This window comes from Sander lucioperca, chromosome 8 (assembly GCF_008315115.2).
Source record: "Sander lucioperca isolate FBNREF2018 chromosome 8, SLUC_FBN_1.2, whole genome shotgun sequence".
Taxonomy (NCBI): Eukaryota; Metazoa; Chordata; class Actinopteri; order Perciformes; family Percidae; genus Sander; species Sander lucioperca.
The window spans coordinates 42216348-42233847 of NC_050180.1; the positions used below are offsets into that span (position 1 = coordinate 42216348).

Genomic DNA, 17500 nt, shown 5'->3' on the forward strand with positions numbered 1-17500 from the left:
CGGTGCCGTATTAGTACCGGGTCTCAGCCCCCCCCCCCAAATAAAAACTCTTCAGATCTACACAATTCACGTGGATGACATTTTCCCATTCAAAACAGCGATTTTCGACGAAAAGTGACTAGTTTGCAGGTATGAAAAATGTCAATAAAAACATGAAAAAACAACAATTTTGTATCAAAAAATGCATTAAAAAGCACGAAGAAACGTAAAAACCTTGAAAAATGTGACAAAAACGTCCAAAATGTAGAAAAATAGCAACAAGAAAAACTTGAAAATCTGCAACTTTTCCCTCTTTAGCGCTTAGCACAGCGCCATGAAACCATAAATAACACTGGCTTAGCTGCGTCAACCTACCCAGCTCCACCCTCTCGACAAAAATCATCACGTCCGGTTTAAAAAAACCAAGATGGACAAACTGCTGAACTCGAAGCTTCAATACAGCGGTGAAGAGGGAATTATGTCTAAAATAAGGCCCTAAGGCCTGTCAAATCTGACTCCAATTTATTAATTCCTGCGCCTTCTTACATTGGACTTAAGTTCACCAGAACACAAGGATCAATCTGAGATGAAGAGTTCAGTTAAGCAAAGTTTACTGAGCCCAGCATAAGAGTTACAACACAGCTGTGGGTTCACAAACAGAGACTAAGTTTCTCTAGCAACAGACATCAAGTCAGAGCTGGTCCACCAAGATCTCATCTGAAAATGAACTCTGATCTGAGTTTTCCCTGTGTCTTTATTCTCTCCTCACAGGAGGGGTGTCTCCTAGTTTCTAGACAGAAACTGTCATCTTTCACAAACACACACACACACCAAGGTCGGGGCCTCTGTGTGGTGCAACTTCCTCTTCCGCTCTCGCAACCTTCAAACAATGCACCTCTATGCCATAAAAGCCTAAAACTATTTTTATGACTTAAGCTGAACTTTCTGTGCATCAGAGGTCACCCGGAGTACTTTTAACCACTTCCTCAATGACTAACACAGCTCTTTTGCAATGAGCACATACACACATTTTGTTTATAAAATATTTCTACAGCAGTCAACAAACCAACGGGTGATGTCCATTACTTTTAAAGTCTGTGGACAACACTAACCAGCCAAGAGTCAAATGCAACATCCTGAAAGCTTACAGCCAAAATTTCTGTCCACAGTGGTCTGAAATGATTTAACTTTAAAACTGCTAGCTGATTGAGCAGCCTGTGATTGGCTGAAGTGACTGTTACTCACATGTCTGATCCTTGATGATCAGGGGTCCGGCGGCGGCCGACGGGCGGCTGGGTCCCGCTGCGTTCACAGCTTTCACTCTGAACTCATACTCTCCTCCCTGCAGATCAACGACAAACACAGTTAACAGGAAGTCCAAAGTCAGAGGGAATCTTAAATACGCAACTAAATGTTATACACTATATGCTCCATCTCTCTTTCAGCTAAGGCAGAGATCTTCAATAGGGGCTCCGGGACCCCTAGGGCATGGGTTCTCAAACTTTTCCACATCAAGGACCCCTAAACTGACACAATTTAGACCACAGACCCCAATCTGATAAGACTTTGTCCCAGGGTCCCCTACCTGATAGAATTCTTTGCTTTTATCAAAAAGTTACGGACTAAAGCTTTAAAGTGCTCATATTATGCTCATTTTCAGGTTAATAATTGTATTTTGAGGTTATACCAGAATAGGTTTACATGGTTTAATTTTCAAAAAACACCATATTTTTGTTGTACTGCACATTGCTGCAGCTCCTCTTTTCACCCTGTGTTCAGGTCTCTGTTTTAGCTACAGAGTGAGACCTCTCACTGCTGTAACATCTTTGTTGGCAGTCGCACATGCTCAGTAGCTAGGTAAGACCACATGCTCAGTAGCTAGGTAAGATCACATGATCAGTAGCTAGGTAAGACCACATGCTCAGTAGCTAGGTAAGATCACATGATCAGTAGCTAGGTAAGGACTACATGAGCTAGCTAGCTGTTTGTTTCTACAACTTCAGTAGTACCAGACAGGATTAGCCGGGAGACATGTAAGTAGTTCTTTTGTAGATTATGGTGAACTAGTGTGTGTTGTAGCAGTGTTTTGCCATTGAGAACGAGCTAGCATGCTACGGTTAGCCACCTCGCTTCGGCTAGTGACGTAGAAAGCCGTGCAGATTTTGACCAGCTCACCCGGAGACTGAAGGCAGGACACATTCAGAAACCGTATCTCACTCAAAACAGCATGGATGTTTGTATGCGTGTGGAAGCACCAGAGACGCAAAATAACACCCCAAATCCCAGAATTTTGTTTTCATAATATGGGCACTTTAAGGGGTCCTTGGCTTAAAACCATTGAAGACCCGTGCGCTGTGACAATAATCTGTAGTTGCGGCCCTAAAGGACATAGACGGACCTCTTTCAGATCCTCCACCACGAAGCTGAGTTCCTCAACGTCTCTCTTGTTGCACTGCTTCCACGTCTCCTTCTCTTTGCCGCTGGTGTCCCAGCTCAGACGCTCGATGATGTAATGCTTCACCGGAGAGCCGCCGTTGTTCTTGGGAGGCTCCCAGCTCAGGGTGACGGTGTTCTTCGTCACCAGGTTCACCCTCACCTTGGTGGGGGGGTCAGGCGGGTCTGAGGAAAAGAAAGAATCAGTCAATCAACATGTATTTATATAGTGCTTTACAGCAACCAGCAGGTATCCAAAAATTTTCTTTTTACATTTAGAAAATCAGAAAAGCAGGAAGAGGGTTGGTAACTATCTAGGACTCCTGTTGTGCAGCGGCTTTTGTGTCAAGCAAAAATTTCAAGCTATTGTATTCTATTCAAAGAAAGGAAAAATGTCACAGCTCTGCTATGTATTAAAAGCCATTCTAAATAAATATGTTTTGAGTTTAGATTTAAAAAGAGCTATGTCTGTAATAGTGCGAATGTCAGGGGGTAACTTGTTCCAAAGTCTCGGGGCAGCAAATCAACTTAGGGACTTCTAAAAGAAGTTGATTGGACGACTGTAATGACCTGTTAAAATCGGTGTTTGGTGTTTTAAGCCCCCAACGTCGTCTTCCAGGCAGCGCTGCCTGGAAGGCATTAGGATTAGGCAATGGTTAGGGTTAGGTGCCTTGAAGTCGACGTTCGCATCGCTGCCTTGAAGTCGACGTTGGGGGTTTAAAACACCATCGAGGTGCCGATTGTGCCAGGCCGATGGTCTTAAAAAACAAACATTCAAATCTTTAATTCTGAAACGCACCGGGAGCCAATGGAGAGTGTAGAGAACGGGGGTAACGTGTGAACGTCTAGAAGTATTTGTTAAAAAGCGAGATTAGCATCAGAACAATTCAATAAAAGGTTTTGGCAGTGTGTGCTGTGTGTCTGTACTCACAGATGGGGTCTCTGGCCCGCACGGGGTCGGTGGTGATGGTGAACGGGCCGAATCCAAGTCTGTTCTCAGCTCGGACCCTGAAGTGATAGTCCTGACCCTCCAGCAGGCCCGTCACCACGTAGGCCTGGCTGGCGCAGGCTGCATTCACCTGTGAATCAACAGATCCATCAGTTAATCAAAGGCTAGTCTACAGTCTATATCCACGACGTTCCACTTCCGGGATTAATCCGTTGCTGCCGTAAAATCTGCCAACAACAAGGACGAATAGAGAAAAGGACTGAGCAGTGTTTACCTTTGTCCAGGCCTTGTCAATTTGACTTTTCTTCTCGATAAAGTAGCTCTTGATTCTCTCTCCTCCATCGCTGTCGGGGAGTTTCCAGATCAGCCTCATGGTGGACCGGGTGGTGTCGGTAACCTTTAGGTCCTTCGGGGCTCCGGGGACGTCTGCATCAAGGAGAAAATTTCAATCAGACAAGAACTAAACAGAGACTGTAACATCCAGAGACACTCTTCTACTCCCCCAAGATTTAATCCTAACGGGAAATACTTCAAGCTTCAAAAAGAAACTAAGAGAAGCTTGATATCTGGGAAAGTGTGAGGACTATGGTTAACTGCTCCTCAGATCTCTGCAGGGTAAATCCAGACAGCTAGCTAGACTATCTGTCCAATCTGAGATTTCTGTTGCACGACTAAAACTACTTTTGAACGTACACATGTTCCACCAAAACAAGTTCCTTCCTGAGACTATTTAGCAGAGGCACCGTGGCTCCGTCCGGAGCTTAGCACCACCCAAGATGATTGTGATTGGTTTAAAGAAATGTCAATAAAACCGAGCACATTTTTCTCCCATCCAGGAATGCTGTGTGGACTACTCAGACCTTCCTCCGCAGCGCTGTGGAGGAAGGTCTGGCAATGCGAGTCTACTGGTCCCCTGACCTTAAACAAAATTCAGATTCGGACCTTTGAGTGATACGTTTGTACAGTATATACAGTACAGACAACAGACATACCAAGGACAATGACTCTGACGTTGATGTGTTTCTGTCCGGACTTGTTCTTGGCGGTGATGGTGTAGCGCCCAGAGTGCGTCCTCAGACTGACGGGGATGGTCACAACGGACGTGGTGTCTGTGGACTGAATCTGAATACACAAAAAAACGTTTTAACGAAAATTAAACTAAAACCCAGAAAACATGAAAAAAACCTGACCTTTATAGAAGATAAATGTTCTATAAAACGTACGATTACAAATAAAAAAACAGCAGTATTATAATAACATTTTAGGTTTTTTCTTCGTATTTCTTCGTTGTTTTTCAGGGTTTTCTGTAAATAAGTATATACAATACAAACACATTGTTTCATCACAAAAAAGAGCAGGTCTCACCTCTGAGTCCACAGGCAGCGTGTGCAGTTTGTTCTTCTTGTGCGACTTGGCTTTGCCAGTAAATTCCCAGGTTACCTTGGGAACAGGGCGGCCCTTAATGGTGGCGGGGATCCTGATCGGATCTCCAGCACGGATGTACAGCAGGTCGTCCATCAGCATGTCGATGGAGATGGAAGGAGCAACTGTCAAGTGAGAAAAACCAGGGTAAACATCAGTGAAGGCGAAAAGATATACACGGAAAAAAAAAAACTTTGGATTATGATAAAAGTTATCATCTATTTTTGGCAGCGAGACTTTAAAGTTAAACATACATGCGACGTCCGTAACCAGAACCTCGCTGGTGCTGGGGCTGGGGTCGGACTCGCCAATGCCGTTGACGGCGATGATCCTGAAGCGGTAGCGTTTGAGCGCGCGGAGGCCGGGCATAGTGAACTCGGTGGTGGGGTGGAGGGAGTCGGCGTCATTCACACTTTGCCACTTTGTCGCGGCCTCGTCCTGGATCTGGATGATGTAGCCCTTGACGGGGCTTCCTCCGTCCCTCTCTGGCGGCTCCCAGGAAAGTGTGACACTGTGCTTTGTCTTATCAATCACCTCAGGAGCAGCGGGCATGCTCGGAGGAGCTGGAGTGGAGAGCAGCAGTTTGTAAGAATACAGTAGTATCCAGTTTGGGGAATCAAGTTCATCATTTACCAAAATGATCTGGTCAAAGGACTTTGATTAATCACATAGATTTCAGTTATTTAAGTTTATTTTGATATGAAGGACTTATTCATTATCCAACCCTTGAAAAGAAGCCTGTTGTTTTTTACTCACTGATGGGATCGACAGCGAAGGCAGAGTCGGACGGTCCGCTGAATGGTCCCATTCCTGCAGAATTGGTGGCAGCAACCCTGAACTCGTACTCTGTTCCTTCGAACAGACGAGTCACCTGGGAGACAAAGAAGGATAAGTGGATTTAACAGACACATAGGGTAAGCAGGAGTTTTCTAAAGAACTGTAACCTTTCTATCTGAAGGTCTATAAAGGACCTTCTTAAAGGTTTTTGACAAACCATTTTTAAGGTGAATAATGGAGTTTCCGAAAGGATTGCAATGGACCTTCCCAAGTGTCTGTAACAGATTATAAGGTCTGCAAAGGACCATCCTAAAGTTTTGCGATGGACCTTCCCAAAGTCTACAACAGACCAGAGTGTAGGATCTACAAAGGACAATCTTAAGGTTTTTGTGGACCATTTTGAAGGTTTGTCAAGGACCTTCCTAACGGTCTCAATGGGCCTATCTAAAGGTCTGTGATGAAGCAGGCTTCCTTAAGGATTCGGACATAGGATGTTCATTTCTTGTAAAAGTTATTCTCAAATCTCTGTGATAGACCTTCATAAATGTCAATGAGGAACTATCTCAAAGGTCTACTGGTCTGTATGGGTTTAACCTGAGATTCTATTTTGCTAGGTTTACAAAAGTTGGGTTCAAATGCAGATCCTACACTTGCCAGGTGAGCAGTTTCTTTAAGCAATGGACCCAGAGCTGTAAACACTGAGGCAATGATTGACATTCAATGTAAAAATGTAATTGTGTGCTTACACAGAAACAAAGTCCCATATGCTCACCTGGTAGTCCCAGCCTTTCATGCCCCTCGTCTTGACTGGTGTCTTGTTGACTTTGGCCCAGTAGTCAGTGCCTTTCTCCCTCTTCTCCAGCCAGTAGCCGATAATCATAGAGCCGCCGGTGTCCCTGGGAGGCTCCCAGGTTAGGGTCATGGAGGTCTTGGAGTACTCTGCGATCTTTGGTTTCTCTGGTGGGCCAGGAAGGCCGAATGGGTCTATGATCATGACTTCCTCTGTTGTTGTGCAGGGGTCAGATATACCGTAACGATTCTGGGCTTTGACCCGGAACATGTAGGACTTGTTGGTCTCCAGTTCCCAAACCTGCAGAGGGAGGTGATGTTCCCATTAGAGTCAAATAGGGCTTTAAAAGCCTATGACAACCCTGTTATTATTATTATTTTTGTTATTATCAGGACATACCCCGAGTTTCCTCTCAATGACGATGTTGTTGACCTCCTCCCACTGTGGTCCAGGTGGAGCTTCCTGTCCCTCTTCCAGCTGCGGTTCCTCTTCCACCACTTTCATCTTCTCAACAATGTAGTTGGTCAGCTCGCTGCCACCAGTGCTCAGCGGTACTTCCCAGTGGAGGTAGCAAGACTCCGCCCTGATGTTGGACACTGTCAAATTCCTGGGTGGAAGTGGTCGGTCTGAGAGGAGGGCAAATTGAAGTTAGTAAAGTACACCCTATATTTTACAAACTAATTAGTGCACCATGTCTTTTGTTAGTGGCATGTTTTAACTCACCCAGCACCATGACATAGGTGGTGTGCTTGGCTGTGCCCATGTTGTTGGTGGCGGTCACAGTGTAGCTGCCGCGGTCCCTCCTGTTGACTGCTGGGATGGACAACTTGGTCTTTGCGTTCAACCTGCCGGTCACCTCAGTCTCAATCAGCAGAGCCTCTGTGGGCTCGATCACCACGTCATTCTTGGTCCATTCGATGTTAGGGATGGGGAGGCCCAGGATATCAGCGGGGAGCTCAATGGATTCACCCTTCTTCACGGTAATAGAGTCACCCTTGAAGTGCTTCAGCATGTGGACTTCAGGAAACACTGAGAGGGACAAAATGGAAACAAAACAAGTCAGCACAAAATCTGCCTCGGTCCCTTGCTTGAATATAAGAGTAGGGTTAAGTTAAGTTTTAAAGACCATTCCGCCTTACCTTCGTCGTCTTGGATAATCACAGTCAACGGGATGGATGGCTCGCTTTCTCCAATCAGGTTGGCACACTTGATCCTGAACTCGTACATCCAGTCCTCTTCCAGGTCCTGAACAGTCATGGTCAAGTTGGGGCACATCTCCGTGTTGCATGGCTCAAAAGCCTGCTTGTCTGCTCTCTTTTTCTCAATGGTGTAGCCGATGATAGGGCTGCCGCCGTCGTTACGAGGTGGCTTCCAGGTCAGTGTAAGGGAGTTCTTGGTGCGTTCGGTGTAGTGGAACTTCTCAGGGTATGACGGTGGGGCTGCATAAACAGCAAATACATTAGTTTGTCCTAAAAATCTACTTTTCTGCTCACAACAGAGAATTTTAGGACAATTTCTAATCAAAATCAAGAGATGTTAGGACTCACCCTGTGGGTCAACAGCCTTGATGATGTCCATCTCTACAGGCGTGCCCAGGCCGTACTTGTTCTTGGCAATGACGCGGAAGATGTACTCCTGTCCCTCCACTATGCCCATGCACTCGCACTTGGAGGAGGTGGTTTCAACAGGCTGCCTCCATGCTTGAGAATTGGGACTTCTGCGCTCCACGAGGAAGCCAGTCAGGTCGCTGCCTCCATCGTCCACTGGGTCGTCCCAGTTCAAGAAGATCATCTTGCGAGTGACAACGACGGGCTTCAGGTCCGTGACGGGTCCGGGGACATCTGAAGATAAAACAATATTATCCTTCTGTGTCCATATTTATTTCTTAGCATCAATTAACTTTAAGGAAATTAAGTATCCCATGCTCACAAGAAGCACAAGATACTTTCTGTTGAACACGAAGTACTTTTCTCATGAGCACACAATCTAGTGCTAATGAGAAACCAATCTAAGGCTGGTTCAGGTACATTTTGTTGCGTTTTTAGGCAGATGAATACCTCCTCCTCTGCAGCAATTTTGACCAGTATTCAGATTGTTTTTTTTCACGAGCACGAAATACTTTTGCGTGCTCGTGAGAAAAGTATCTCTGGCGCACCAGAAAGTATCTCGTGCTCACCAATCTGAACCTATCTGAATAATATTGTACTGTGTACTGACCATATTTTAAAGTGCTGTGTTTCTTTTTCTTTTAAGAAGACCACATGAATTTCCCCTTGCGGCATAATATAGTTTACTTAGACTTTGAAAGTTTGTCCCTTTAGGGACTCTGCATTATTAACAGTTGAGTTTTATCATCAAGTCCTCCCTTCCTGGAGTATCACTCACCTACAACATCCACTCTGATGTTAGCGTGCTTTGTGCCGCTGGGGTTGCAAGCGGCGATGTGGTATTTGCCACAGTCCTTCCTCTGCACGTTCTTGATGGAAACGACGCTGTCGTTGCCCTCGGTGAGGATCTCCACGCGGTCTTTGTCAGGTTTGGCATCGTCCTTGGTCCAGGTGATGGTCGGGTAGGGTTTACCTGTGACTGTCGCAGGCAAATGGAGGTTCTCTCCGGCTCTGATGATCACGCCGTTCTTGACCCACATTTCCAGGTCAATCATCGGCTTCTCTGTGGAGGCCAACCGAGGAAAGAAGACACAAACACATAAAACTGTTATGATATTTCCATCAACTCTGAATTAGACAACATTTAACCTATATAAATCAGAGTTTCAGTCTCTGTTTTCTCTTCGGCTGACCTGCAGGATTCCTGACAAACACAGACTCTGTGAATCCTGGCGTTCCCTCTCCGGCAGAGTTACAGCCGATGACTCGGACTGAGTACTTGGCTCCCTCGCGGACCCCGTAGACAGTGAAGGACCGGGTCTTCCATAGACGCTCTGTGGCCCGGGACCAGTCCTTGCTACCAACCACGGCCTGAAGAACAACACAGAACAAACTAACATTAGTCTGAGCTAAAATTAAGACAGTTTAAGGTCTTAAGTTGAGAAAGTCTGATTTTACAAATGCAGGGTACCCCTATGATTCTCCAAGTTAAATTTAAGACTTTTTTAGACTTTTTTAATACCACCTAAGATGAAATTTAATGCCAACTTCATGGCCATATGAAAGAAAATCAGTGTGGATTTAAAACCTGAGAAAAGAAGTATTTACCAAGTAAAGCAACCTAAATTTACAAAAAACAAATGTGTGTTTGTACTCTAATAACATACAATGAATTAAATATTCGCTGCATTGAGAGCTCTTATGCTATGAAACCAAAAAGTACAAAATAAAGTCAATTTAAACTAGGGCTGTCAATCGATTAAAAAATTAATCTAATTAATTACAGACTCGGTAATTAATTAATCGAAATTAATCGCATACATAATTAACGGTGCCTGAACCGATACTTTTTAAGAAAGTAAAAAAAGAAAAGAAAACAAAAAGGGTACTAAACAACAGTTGGTGACATTAAAGAACGGCTTGTTTATTGCTAAGGCCATATGGTCAAAATTAAATTATTTAATAATAATGTATAACAATAACAATAACTTATTTCCCTAGTAAATTGCTGTTGAACGACAAAAACAACCACCAGATGGGAAAAGGACATTTACAATAACTTCAAATGCACCACGAGGCTGTAGTTTACCAGTTTCATTGAACGCACCGTCTGTGTTGTTTTTCCGACGGCTAAAACACAGTCAAACTTTACACCGTTTAGCGTTAGCTGTCAGCATTTTAACCGTTTTTGATCCAGCTACTAGCTAGCGGTAGGTTAACGTTAGCTGCTGTTGAGTATAGTGTTAACTAGCTAGCGGTAGGCTAACGTTAGCTGCTGTCGAGTATAGTTTTAACTAGCTAGCGGTAGGCTAACGTTAGCTGCTGTTGAGTATAGTGTTAACTAGCTAGCGGTAGGCTAACGTTAGCTGCTGTCGAGTATAGTGTTAACTAGCTAGCAGTAGGCTAACGTTAGCTGCTGTCGAGTATAGTGTTAACTAGCTAGCGGTAGGCTAACGTTAGCTGCTGTTGAGTATAGTGTTAACTAGCTAGCGGTAGGCTAACGTTAGCTGCTGTTGAGTATAGTGTTAACTAGCGTCCCGTGCAGCGGTGTTTGTGTTGCCTGTATCATCTGTTTCAGAGCATCAGAGAGAAGAGCAGACATATCAGTGGCTCCAGATTTCGGTAGCCAGGGTTGGCAGGAAGAAGATTTTTATAAGTAAACGTTCCAGTTAATGATCCAGGCAGCACATTCTCGTCTCCCTCCTTCATTTTACAGTCCAATGGTGGATTGTGGTTATTTTTTCTCAGATTAATTAATCGAAATTAACGCGTTATTTTGACAGCCCTAATTTAAACGTTATACCCACACATGACGTTACAGCATTTATTTAATCCTACGAAAGGACAAGATAAAAAAGATTATTTAGAAGAGATTATCTATAAAAGGTTTTGAGCAACTCACGTTAGCAGTTGGTGTTTATGCTATCCACCATTTTCCCAGTCAAAAATAGGTGATCTCCGAATGCGAATGAATGGACTCCATAGGAGGAAATGTCATTCTTATCAGGCTCCTTTTTCAACTACAAGGTCAATATTGTGTTTCACTAACGACAAAACAACGAATTATCCGTGCATTTATATGGAACTAAGCTTTAGGAGCTTTCCATCTTTACTCTCCTCCCTCGACTATTTCTGACTGGCACGATAGACGGCGACCGGAAGAACAACAGCTAACGTGAGTTGCTCAAAACCTTTCTTTTTAGTAAACTCTGTGTACACAAACAATGTTGTCAATGCTTTCGTTAAGGTGTAGAGCTCCTGGTGATACTTGGAGCAAAGTCTCATGTTGTGTCGAGCCTTCTTAGTGGTTTAAAAATAGCTATTTTGAGGCTAGCATAAAAGTGCCCCTAGCACTCACATTCAAAAGGCCATTTGACCGAAAAACGAGAATACGGTAAATCTTAAAAGTGGCGCTTCCGTCCTAAATATGCTTTTAAAACGAAAGTTTGACTCGGGTACATTCACAAAAAGACCCTAGGTTGCATTTTGGCGAGAGTTACGCTTTAAGAGGCAGACCCATACGAGCTTTAAATGTGATGAGTAAGAATAAAGTTAGGTTGTTTGCTGATGAGCTGACCTTTTCCACGTGGTATCCCAGGACCTCTGCTCCGCCGTTGTCGACAGGCGGGTCCCACTCCACGTCGATGGAGGAGTTAGTGGTCGCCGCCACTCGAGCAACTGGAGGTCCCGGGGGTACTACAGAGACACAAACAAACACAGATAAGGGTCATGTTTATTATACTGTGGGTATAATATGTGTGTGTGTCTGTGTGTGTCTGTGTGTGTCTGTCTGTCTGTGTCTCTCTGTGTGTGTGTGTGTGTGTGTGTGTGTGTGTGTGTGTGTGTGTGTGTGTGTGTCTCTCTGTCTGGTGTGTGTGTGTATATATGTGTGTGTCTCTGTGTGTGTGTGTGTGTGTGTGTGTGTGTATGTGTGTCTCTCTGTGTGTGTCTGTGTGTGTGTCTCTGTGTGTGTGTATATATATGTGTGTGTGTGTGTGTGTGTGTGTGTATGTGTGTGTGTGTCTCTGTGTGTGTGTGTGTGTGTGTGTGTGTGTATGTGTGTCTCTCTGTGTGTGTCTGTGTGTGTGTGTGTGTGTGTGTGTGTGTGTGTGTGTATATACATGTGTGTCTGTGTGTGTGTGTATATATGTGTGTGTGTCTCTCTGTGTGTGTGTGTGTGTGTGTGTCTCTGTGTGTGTCTCTCTCTTTGTGTGTCTCTGTGTGTGTGTGTGTGTGTGTGTGTGTGTGTGTGTGTGTGTGTGTCTGTGTGTGTCTGTGTGTGTGTGTGTGTGTGTGTGTGTGTGTGTGTGTGTGTGTCTCTCTCTCTTTGTGTGTGTGTGTGTGTGTGTGTGTGTGTGAGTCTCTGTCTGTGCATGTGTGTCTGTGTGATGGAAACGTTGATCAGAGTCGTACTGAACACAGAGTTTAGTTTACAGTTACGTACAGATGGAAGCCTGGGCTGTTTTGGGTTCCGAGGGGCCGCTGAACTTTCCGGGGCCGGCCTGGTTTTCAGCTGCCACCCTGAAGATGTACGTCAGCCCCTCCAGGAGCCCCTCCACGTTCAGCTCGGTGTCAGGAACCAGGTCCCTAAAGGCCAGGACAGAAGGAAACATTAGGCCAAACATCAGTCAATACCAGCGCTAGAATGTAACTAAGTACATGTACTCCAGTACTGTACTTCAGTACCAAATGTTGAGGTACTTGTACTTTATTTGAGTCTTTTCTTTTCATGCCACTTTCTACTTCTACTCCGCTAGTTACTAGTTACTTTAGTTACTCCGCTACATTCATCTGTTCCAGCTTTAGTTACTAGTTACTTTAGTTACTCCACTACATTCATCAGTTACAGCTTTAGTTACTAGTTACTTTAGTTACTCCGCTACATTCATCTGTTCCAGCTTTAGTTACTAGTTACTTTAGTTACTCCTCTACATTCATCTGTTACAGCTTTAGTTACTAGTTACTTTAGTTACTCCACTACATTCATCTGTTACAGCTTTAGTTACTAGTTACTTTAGTTACTCCACTACATTCATCTGTTCCAGCTTTAGTTACTAGTTACTTTAGTTACTCCTCTACATTAATCTGTTACAGCTTTAGTTACTAGTTACTTTAGTTACTAGTTACTTTAGTTATTCCTCTACATTCATCTGTTACAGCTTTAGTTACTAGTTACTTTAGTTACTCCGCTACATTCATCAGTTACAGCTTTAGTTACTAGTTACTTTAGTTACTAGTTACTTTAGTTACTAGTTACTTTAGTTACTCCGCTACATTCATCAGTTACAGCTTTAGTTACTAGTTACTTTAGTTACTCCTCTACATTCATCTGTTCCAGCTTTAGTTACTAGTTACTTTAGTTACTCCTCTACATTCATCTGTTACAGCTTTAGTTACTAGTTACTTTAGTTACTAGTTACTTTAGTTATTCCTCTACATTCATCAGTTACAGCTTTAGTTACTAGTTACTTTAGTTACTCCTCTACATTCATCTGTTACAGCTTTAGTTACTAGTTACTTTAGTTACTAGTTACTTTAGTTACTCCTCTACATTCATCTGTTCCAGCTTTAGTTACTAGTTACTTTAGTTACTCCGCTACATTCATCAGTTACAGCTTTAGTTACTAGTTACTTTAGTTACTAGTTACTTTAGTTACTAGTTACTTTAGTTACTCCGCTACATTCATCAGTTACAGCTTTAGTTACTAGTTACTTTAGTTACTAGTTACTTTAGTTACTAGTTACTTTAGTTACTCCTCTACATTCATCTGTTACAGCTTTAGTTACTAGTTACTTTAGTTACTCCTCTACATTCATCTGTTACAGCTTTAGTTACTAGTTACTTTACACATTAAGATTTCTGCACACAGAACACATGTAGTTTATAAAATCTGATGTTTGATTCTAAAGTAAACTAGCCGACAATATAACGGCTACAAGTCACGCTGAGATGATTAGACCATTACACACACAACTGGTTGATCCTTTACTCTTTCTACAATGTTTTTGTGTGTGTGTGTGTGTGTGTGTGTGTGTGTGTGTGTGTGTGTGTGTGTGTGTGTGTGTGTGTGTGTGTGTGCGTGCGTGTGTGTGTCTCTGTGTCTGTCTGTGTGTGTGTGTGTGTGTGTGCGTGTGTGTGTGCGTGTGTGTGTGTGTGTGTCTCTGTGTCTGTCTGTGTGTGTGTGTGTGTGTGTGTGTGTGTGCGTGCGGTCGTGTGTGTCTCTGTGTGTCTGTCTGTCTGAGCGTGTGTGTGTCTGTGTGTGTGTGTGTGTGTGTGTGTGTGGATCTCTCTCTGTCTTTATGTGTGTGTGTGTGTGTGTGTGTGTGTGTGCGTGTCTCTCTGTCTGTGTGTGTGTGTGTGTGTGTGTGTGTGTGTGTGTGTGTGTGTCTCTCTCTCTGTCTTTGTGTGTGTGTGTGTGTGTGTGTGTGTGTGTGTGTGTGTGTGTGCATGTATGGGTGTGTGTGTCTGTGCCTCTGTCTGAGTGCTGAGTGTGTGTGTGTCTAAAGTGTTTTAATACTTTAACTATTTTCCTGATGACACAGACTTTTACTGAAGTAACATTTTCACTGCAGTACTTCTACTTGTACCAGAGTATTTCTACAGTGTGGTATTAGTCCTTTTACTGCAGTAGAGGATCTGAATACTTTCTTGTGAGACTTAGTACAGGTTTAGTTGTTGTGTCTCCTCACCTGTTGACGCGTGCCCAGTGGGAGCTGTTGATCTCGCGGCGCTCCACCCAGTATCCCAGGATGGGGCTGCCATTGTCGTTTGGCGGCGTCCAGGTGACCAGCATGCTCTGGGACGTGATGTCGTTGATCTCCGGCTTCTCGGGAATGTCGGGAGGATCTGAGGAAGGCCGAAGGGGAGCGGGCGAGCAGAGGAGAACTGAGTGAGACTCAAACATAAATCAAGCCCAATTTTATGTCACGTTTGAAGCACTACAGGCAAAAAACAAACATTTTAATTCATAGAGTTTGGTATTTATCTTCCATTTATTGCAAAGAAACTCCTGCACACTGTCTTGCAAAAAATTATACATTTAAAGCAACACTATGTAACTTTTCCCGTTTCGGTCCCCCTACAGGTTGGAAGCGGAAATGTTCTTACAGCCCTATGTTCCCACAGCCCTATGTTCCCACAGCCCTATGTTCCCACATCCCTATGTTCCCACAGCCCTATGTTCCCACAGCCCTATGTTCCCACATCCCTATGTTCCCACATCCCTATGTTCCCACATCCCTATGTTCCCACAGCCCTATGTTCCCACAGCCCTATGTTCCCACATCCCTATGTTCCCACAGCCCTATGTTCCCACAGCCCTATGTTCCCACATCCCTATGTTCCCACATCCCTATGTTCCCACAGCCCTATGTTCCCACAGCCCAATGGTCCCACAGCCCTATGTTCCCACAGACCTATGTTCCCACAGCCCTATGTTCCCACAGCCCTATGTTCCCACAGCCCAATGGTTTCACAGACCTATGTTCCCACAGACCTATGTTCCCACAGCCCTATGTTCCCACAGCCCTATGTTCCCACAGTCCTATGTTCCCACAGTCCTATGTTCCCACAGCCCAATGGTCCCACATTTCTAGAGAGACATTTCAAAATAAGGTCTTGTGTTCCTACATTTCCCTTCAATTTAAGTCCTATCCTCCCACAACATTTTTTAGGTTTAGGGTTAGAGGGATAAAATCCCGTGAAACCGAGATATTTTGGCTGAAGGTCATGATACCGTCAGAATCTAATGCCTAGTAATAGTAAATACCAGCGTACCGAAAGGATTCTTGGCGATGAGCGGTTTGGAGACGCAGTACGGCCCGGCACCGAACTTGTTCTCGGCCACCACCCTGAAGATGTACTCCTTCTTCTCAATGAGTTTGGGCACCAGGTAGCGGCAGCCTCTCAGCGTGGATGTGACGCTGCTCCAGCCGATCTCCAGCTTGGAGTTGTCCTTCTTCTCCAGCGTGTAGTTGAGGATCTCGCTGCCGCCGTCGTCCAGCGGGGGGGACCAGCGGCAAATCACAGAGTTCTTCCTCACCTCCTCGAAGGTGAAGTTCACGGGAGGCCCGGGAGTATCTGCAGACAGACGGAAAAACATCGTCAACACACAACCTCAACCGGCGCAATAAACACATCGCAAAAAGGCTGCGAAATATCGCGAAAGATAAAGAAAATATCAGCAGAAAACTGCACTTTATAATCTGACTGTCGTTCTTTTTTTAGTTCTGCCTTTTATATTAAAGTCAATGTTCAATGTGTGTGTGTGTGTGTGTGTGTGTGTGTGTGTGTGTGTCTGTGTATATGTGTGTGTGTGTGTGTGTCTGTGTGTGTGTGTGTGTGTGTGTCTGTCGCTGTGTGTGTGTGTGTGTGTGTGTGTGTGTGTGTCTGTGTGTGTCTGTGTATATGTGTGTGTGTGTGTGTGTGTGTCTCTGTGTGTATATATGTGTCGCTGTGTGTGTGTGTGTATATGTGTGTGGGTGTGTGTCTCTGCCTGTGCATAAGTGTGTGTATGTGTGTGTGTCTGTGTGTGTGTGTATGTGAGTGTGTGTCTGTGTGTGTGTCTGTGTGTGTGTCGCTGTGTGTGTGTGTGTGTGTGTATATGTGTGTCTGTGTGTGTGTGTGTGTGTGTGTGTGTGTGTGTATATATGTGTGTGTGTGTATGTGTGTCTCTGTCTGTGTGTGTGTGTGTGTGTGTGTGTCTGTGTGTGTGTGTGTGTGTGTGTCTGCCTGTCTGTGTGTGTGTGTGTGTGTGTCTGTGTGTGTATATGTGTCGCTGTGTGTGTGTGTGTGTGTGTGTGTGTGTGTGTCTGTGTGTGTATATGTGTCGCTGTGTGTGTGTGTGTGTGTGTGTCTGTGTGTGTATATGTGTCGCTGTGTGTGTGTGTGTGTGTGTGTGTGTGTGTGTCTGTGTGTGTATATGTGTCGCTGTGTGTGTGTGTGTGTGTGTGTGTGTGTGTCTGTGTGTGTATATGTGTCGCTGTGTGTGTGTTATCACAAGTTGTATCGATATCACGATATTCAACAACGTTATGTCATATTTTCCCCGTATCGTGCAGCCCTATCCTTTTCTACTGAATTCTTTTTGAAATCCAGAGACTAAGTACATTTACTCCAGTACTGTACTCGAGGTACTTCACTGAGTTTTTCTACTCGGCTACATTCATCTGACCCCTTTAATGAAGGTTTTTACACAGAACTTATGAAGAGTTTCTACAAATCAAAATTTGTATTTACACAATTAAATTGAATTCATTTCTTCTATAAAAAAAAGGGTAAAGTAATGGAAGATGTCCGTCCCAGTCTACCAGCTGATTCTCACCGAGCACGTTGACCTCGCAGGTTGCCGAGGCGATGCCGTGGTCGTTCTCCACCTTCACCATGTAGATGCCGTGGTCGGCGCGGTACGAGTCCCTGATGATGATGGACGACACGCCGCGGTGACGGTTGTCCACGGTCAGACGCTCGTTTATGGTCGGGTAGTCTGTCTCTTCTTCCTCTGGCTCGGCTGCTACCTCCGCTTTCTTCTCCTCCTCTTTCTT

The 17500-nt window shown here is 44.4% G+C and overlaps 1 protein-coding gene across 1 annotated transcript in view; it reads right to left on the bottom strand.

Annotated features, from left to right (window-relative positions):
* The window catches only part of ttn.2 (titin, tandem duplicate 2), a 363393-nt gene that overhangs the window by 108334 nt on the left and 237559 nt on the right, over positions 1 to 17500 (bottom strand). The window contains exons 121-140 of the mRNA XM_036004140.1: positions 17281 to 17500; positions 15735 to 16037; positions 14648 to 14804; positions 12402 to 12544; positions 11535 to 11653; positions 9151 to 9328; positions 8736 to 9020; positions 7898 to 8191; positions 7490 to 7789; positions 7074 to 7379; positions 6750 to 6976; positions 6333 to 6650; positions 5540 to 5654; positions 5038 to 5346; positions 4727 to 4908; positions 4354 to 4483; positions 3636 to 3787; positions 3344 to 3491; positions 2378 to 2598; positions 1225 to 1321 (exon numbers count right to left, since the gene is read on the bottom strand). The exon at positions 17281 to 17500 is cut by the window's right edge and continues 338 nt beyond it. Of these exons, the coding sequence (XP_035860033.1) occupies positions 1225 to 1321; positions 2378 to 2598; positions 3344 to 3491; positions 3636 to 3787; positions 4354 to 4483; positions 4727 to 4908; positions 5038 to 5346; positions 5540 to 5654; positions 6333 to 6650; positions 6750 to 6976; positions 7074 to 7379; positions 7490 to 7789; positions 7898 to 8191; positions 8736 to 9020; positions 9151 to 9328; positions 11535 to 11653; positions 12402 to 12544; positions 14648 to 14804; positions 15735 to 16037; positions 17281 to 17500 (4204 nt within the window). The remainder of the gene's footprint in view (positions 1 to 1224; positions 1322 to 2377; positions 2599 to 3343; positions 3492 to 3635; positions 3788 to 4353; positions 4484 to 4726; positions 4909 to 5037; positions 5347 to 5539; positions 5655 to 6332; positions 6651 to 6749; positions 6977 to 7073; positions 7380 to 7489; positions 7790 to 7897; positions 8192 to 8735; positions 9021 to 9150; positions 9329 to 11534; positions 11654 to 12401; positions 12545 to 14647; positions 14805 to 15734; positions 16038 to 17280) is intronic.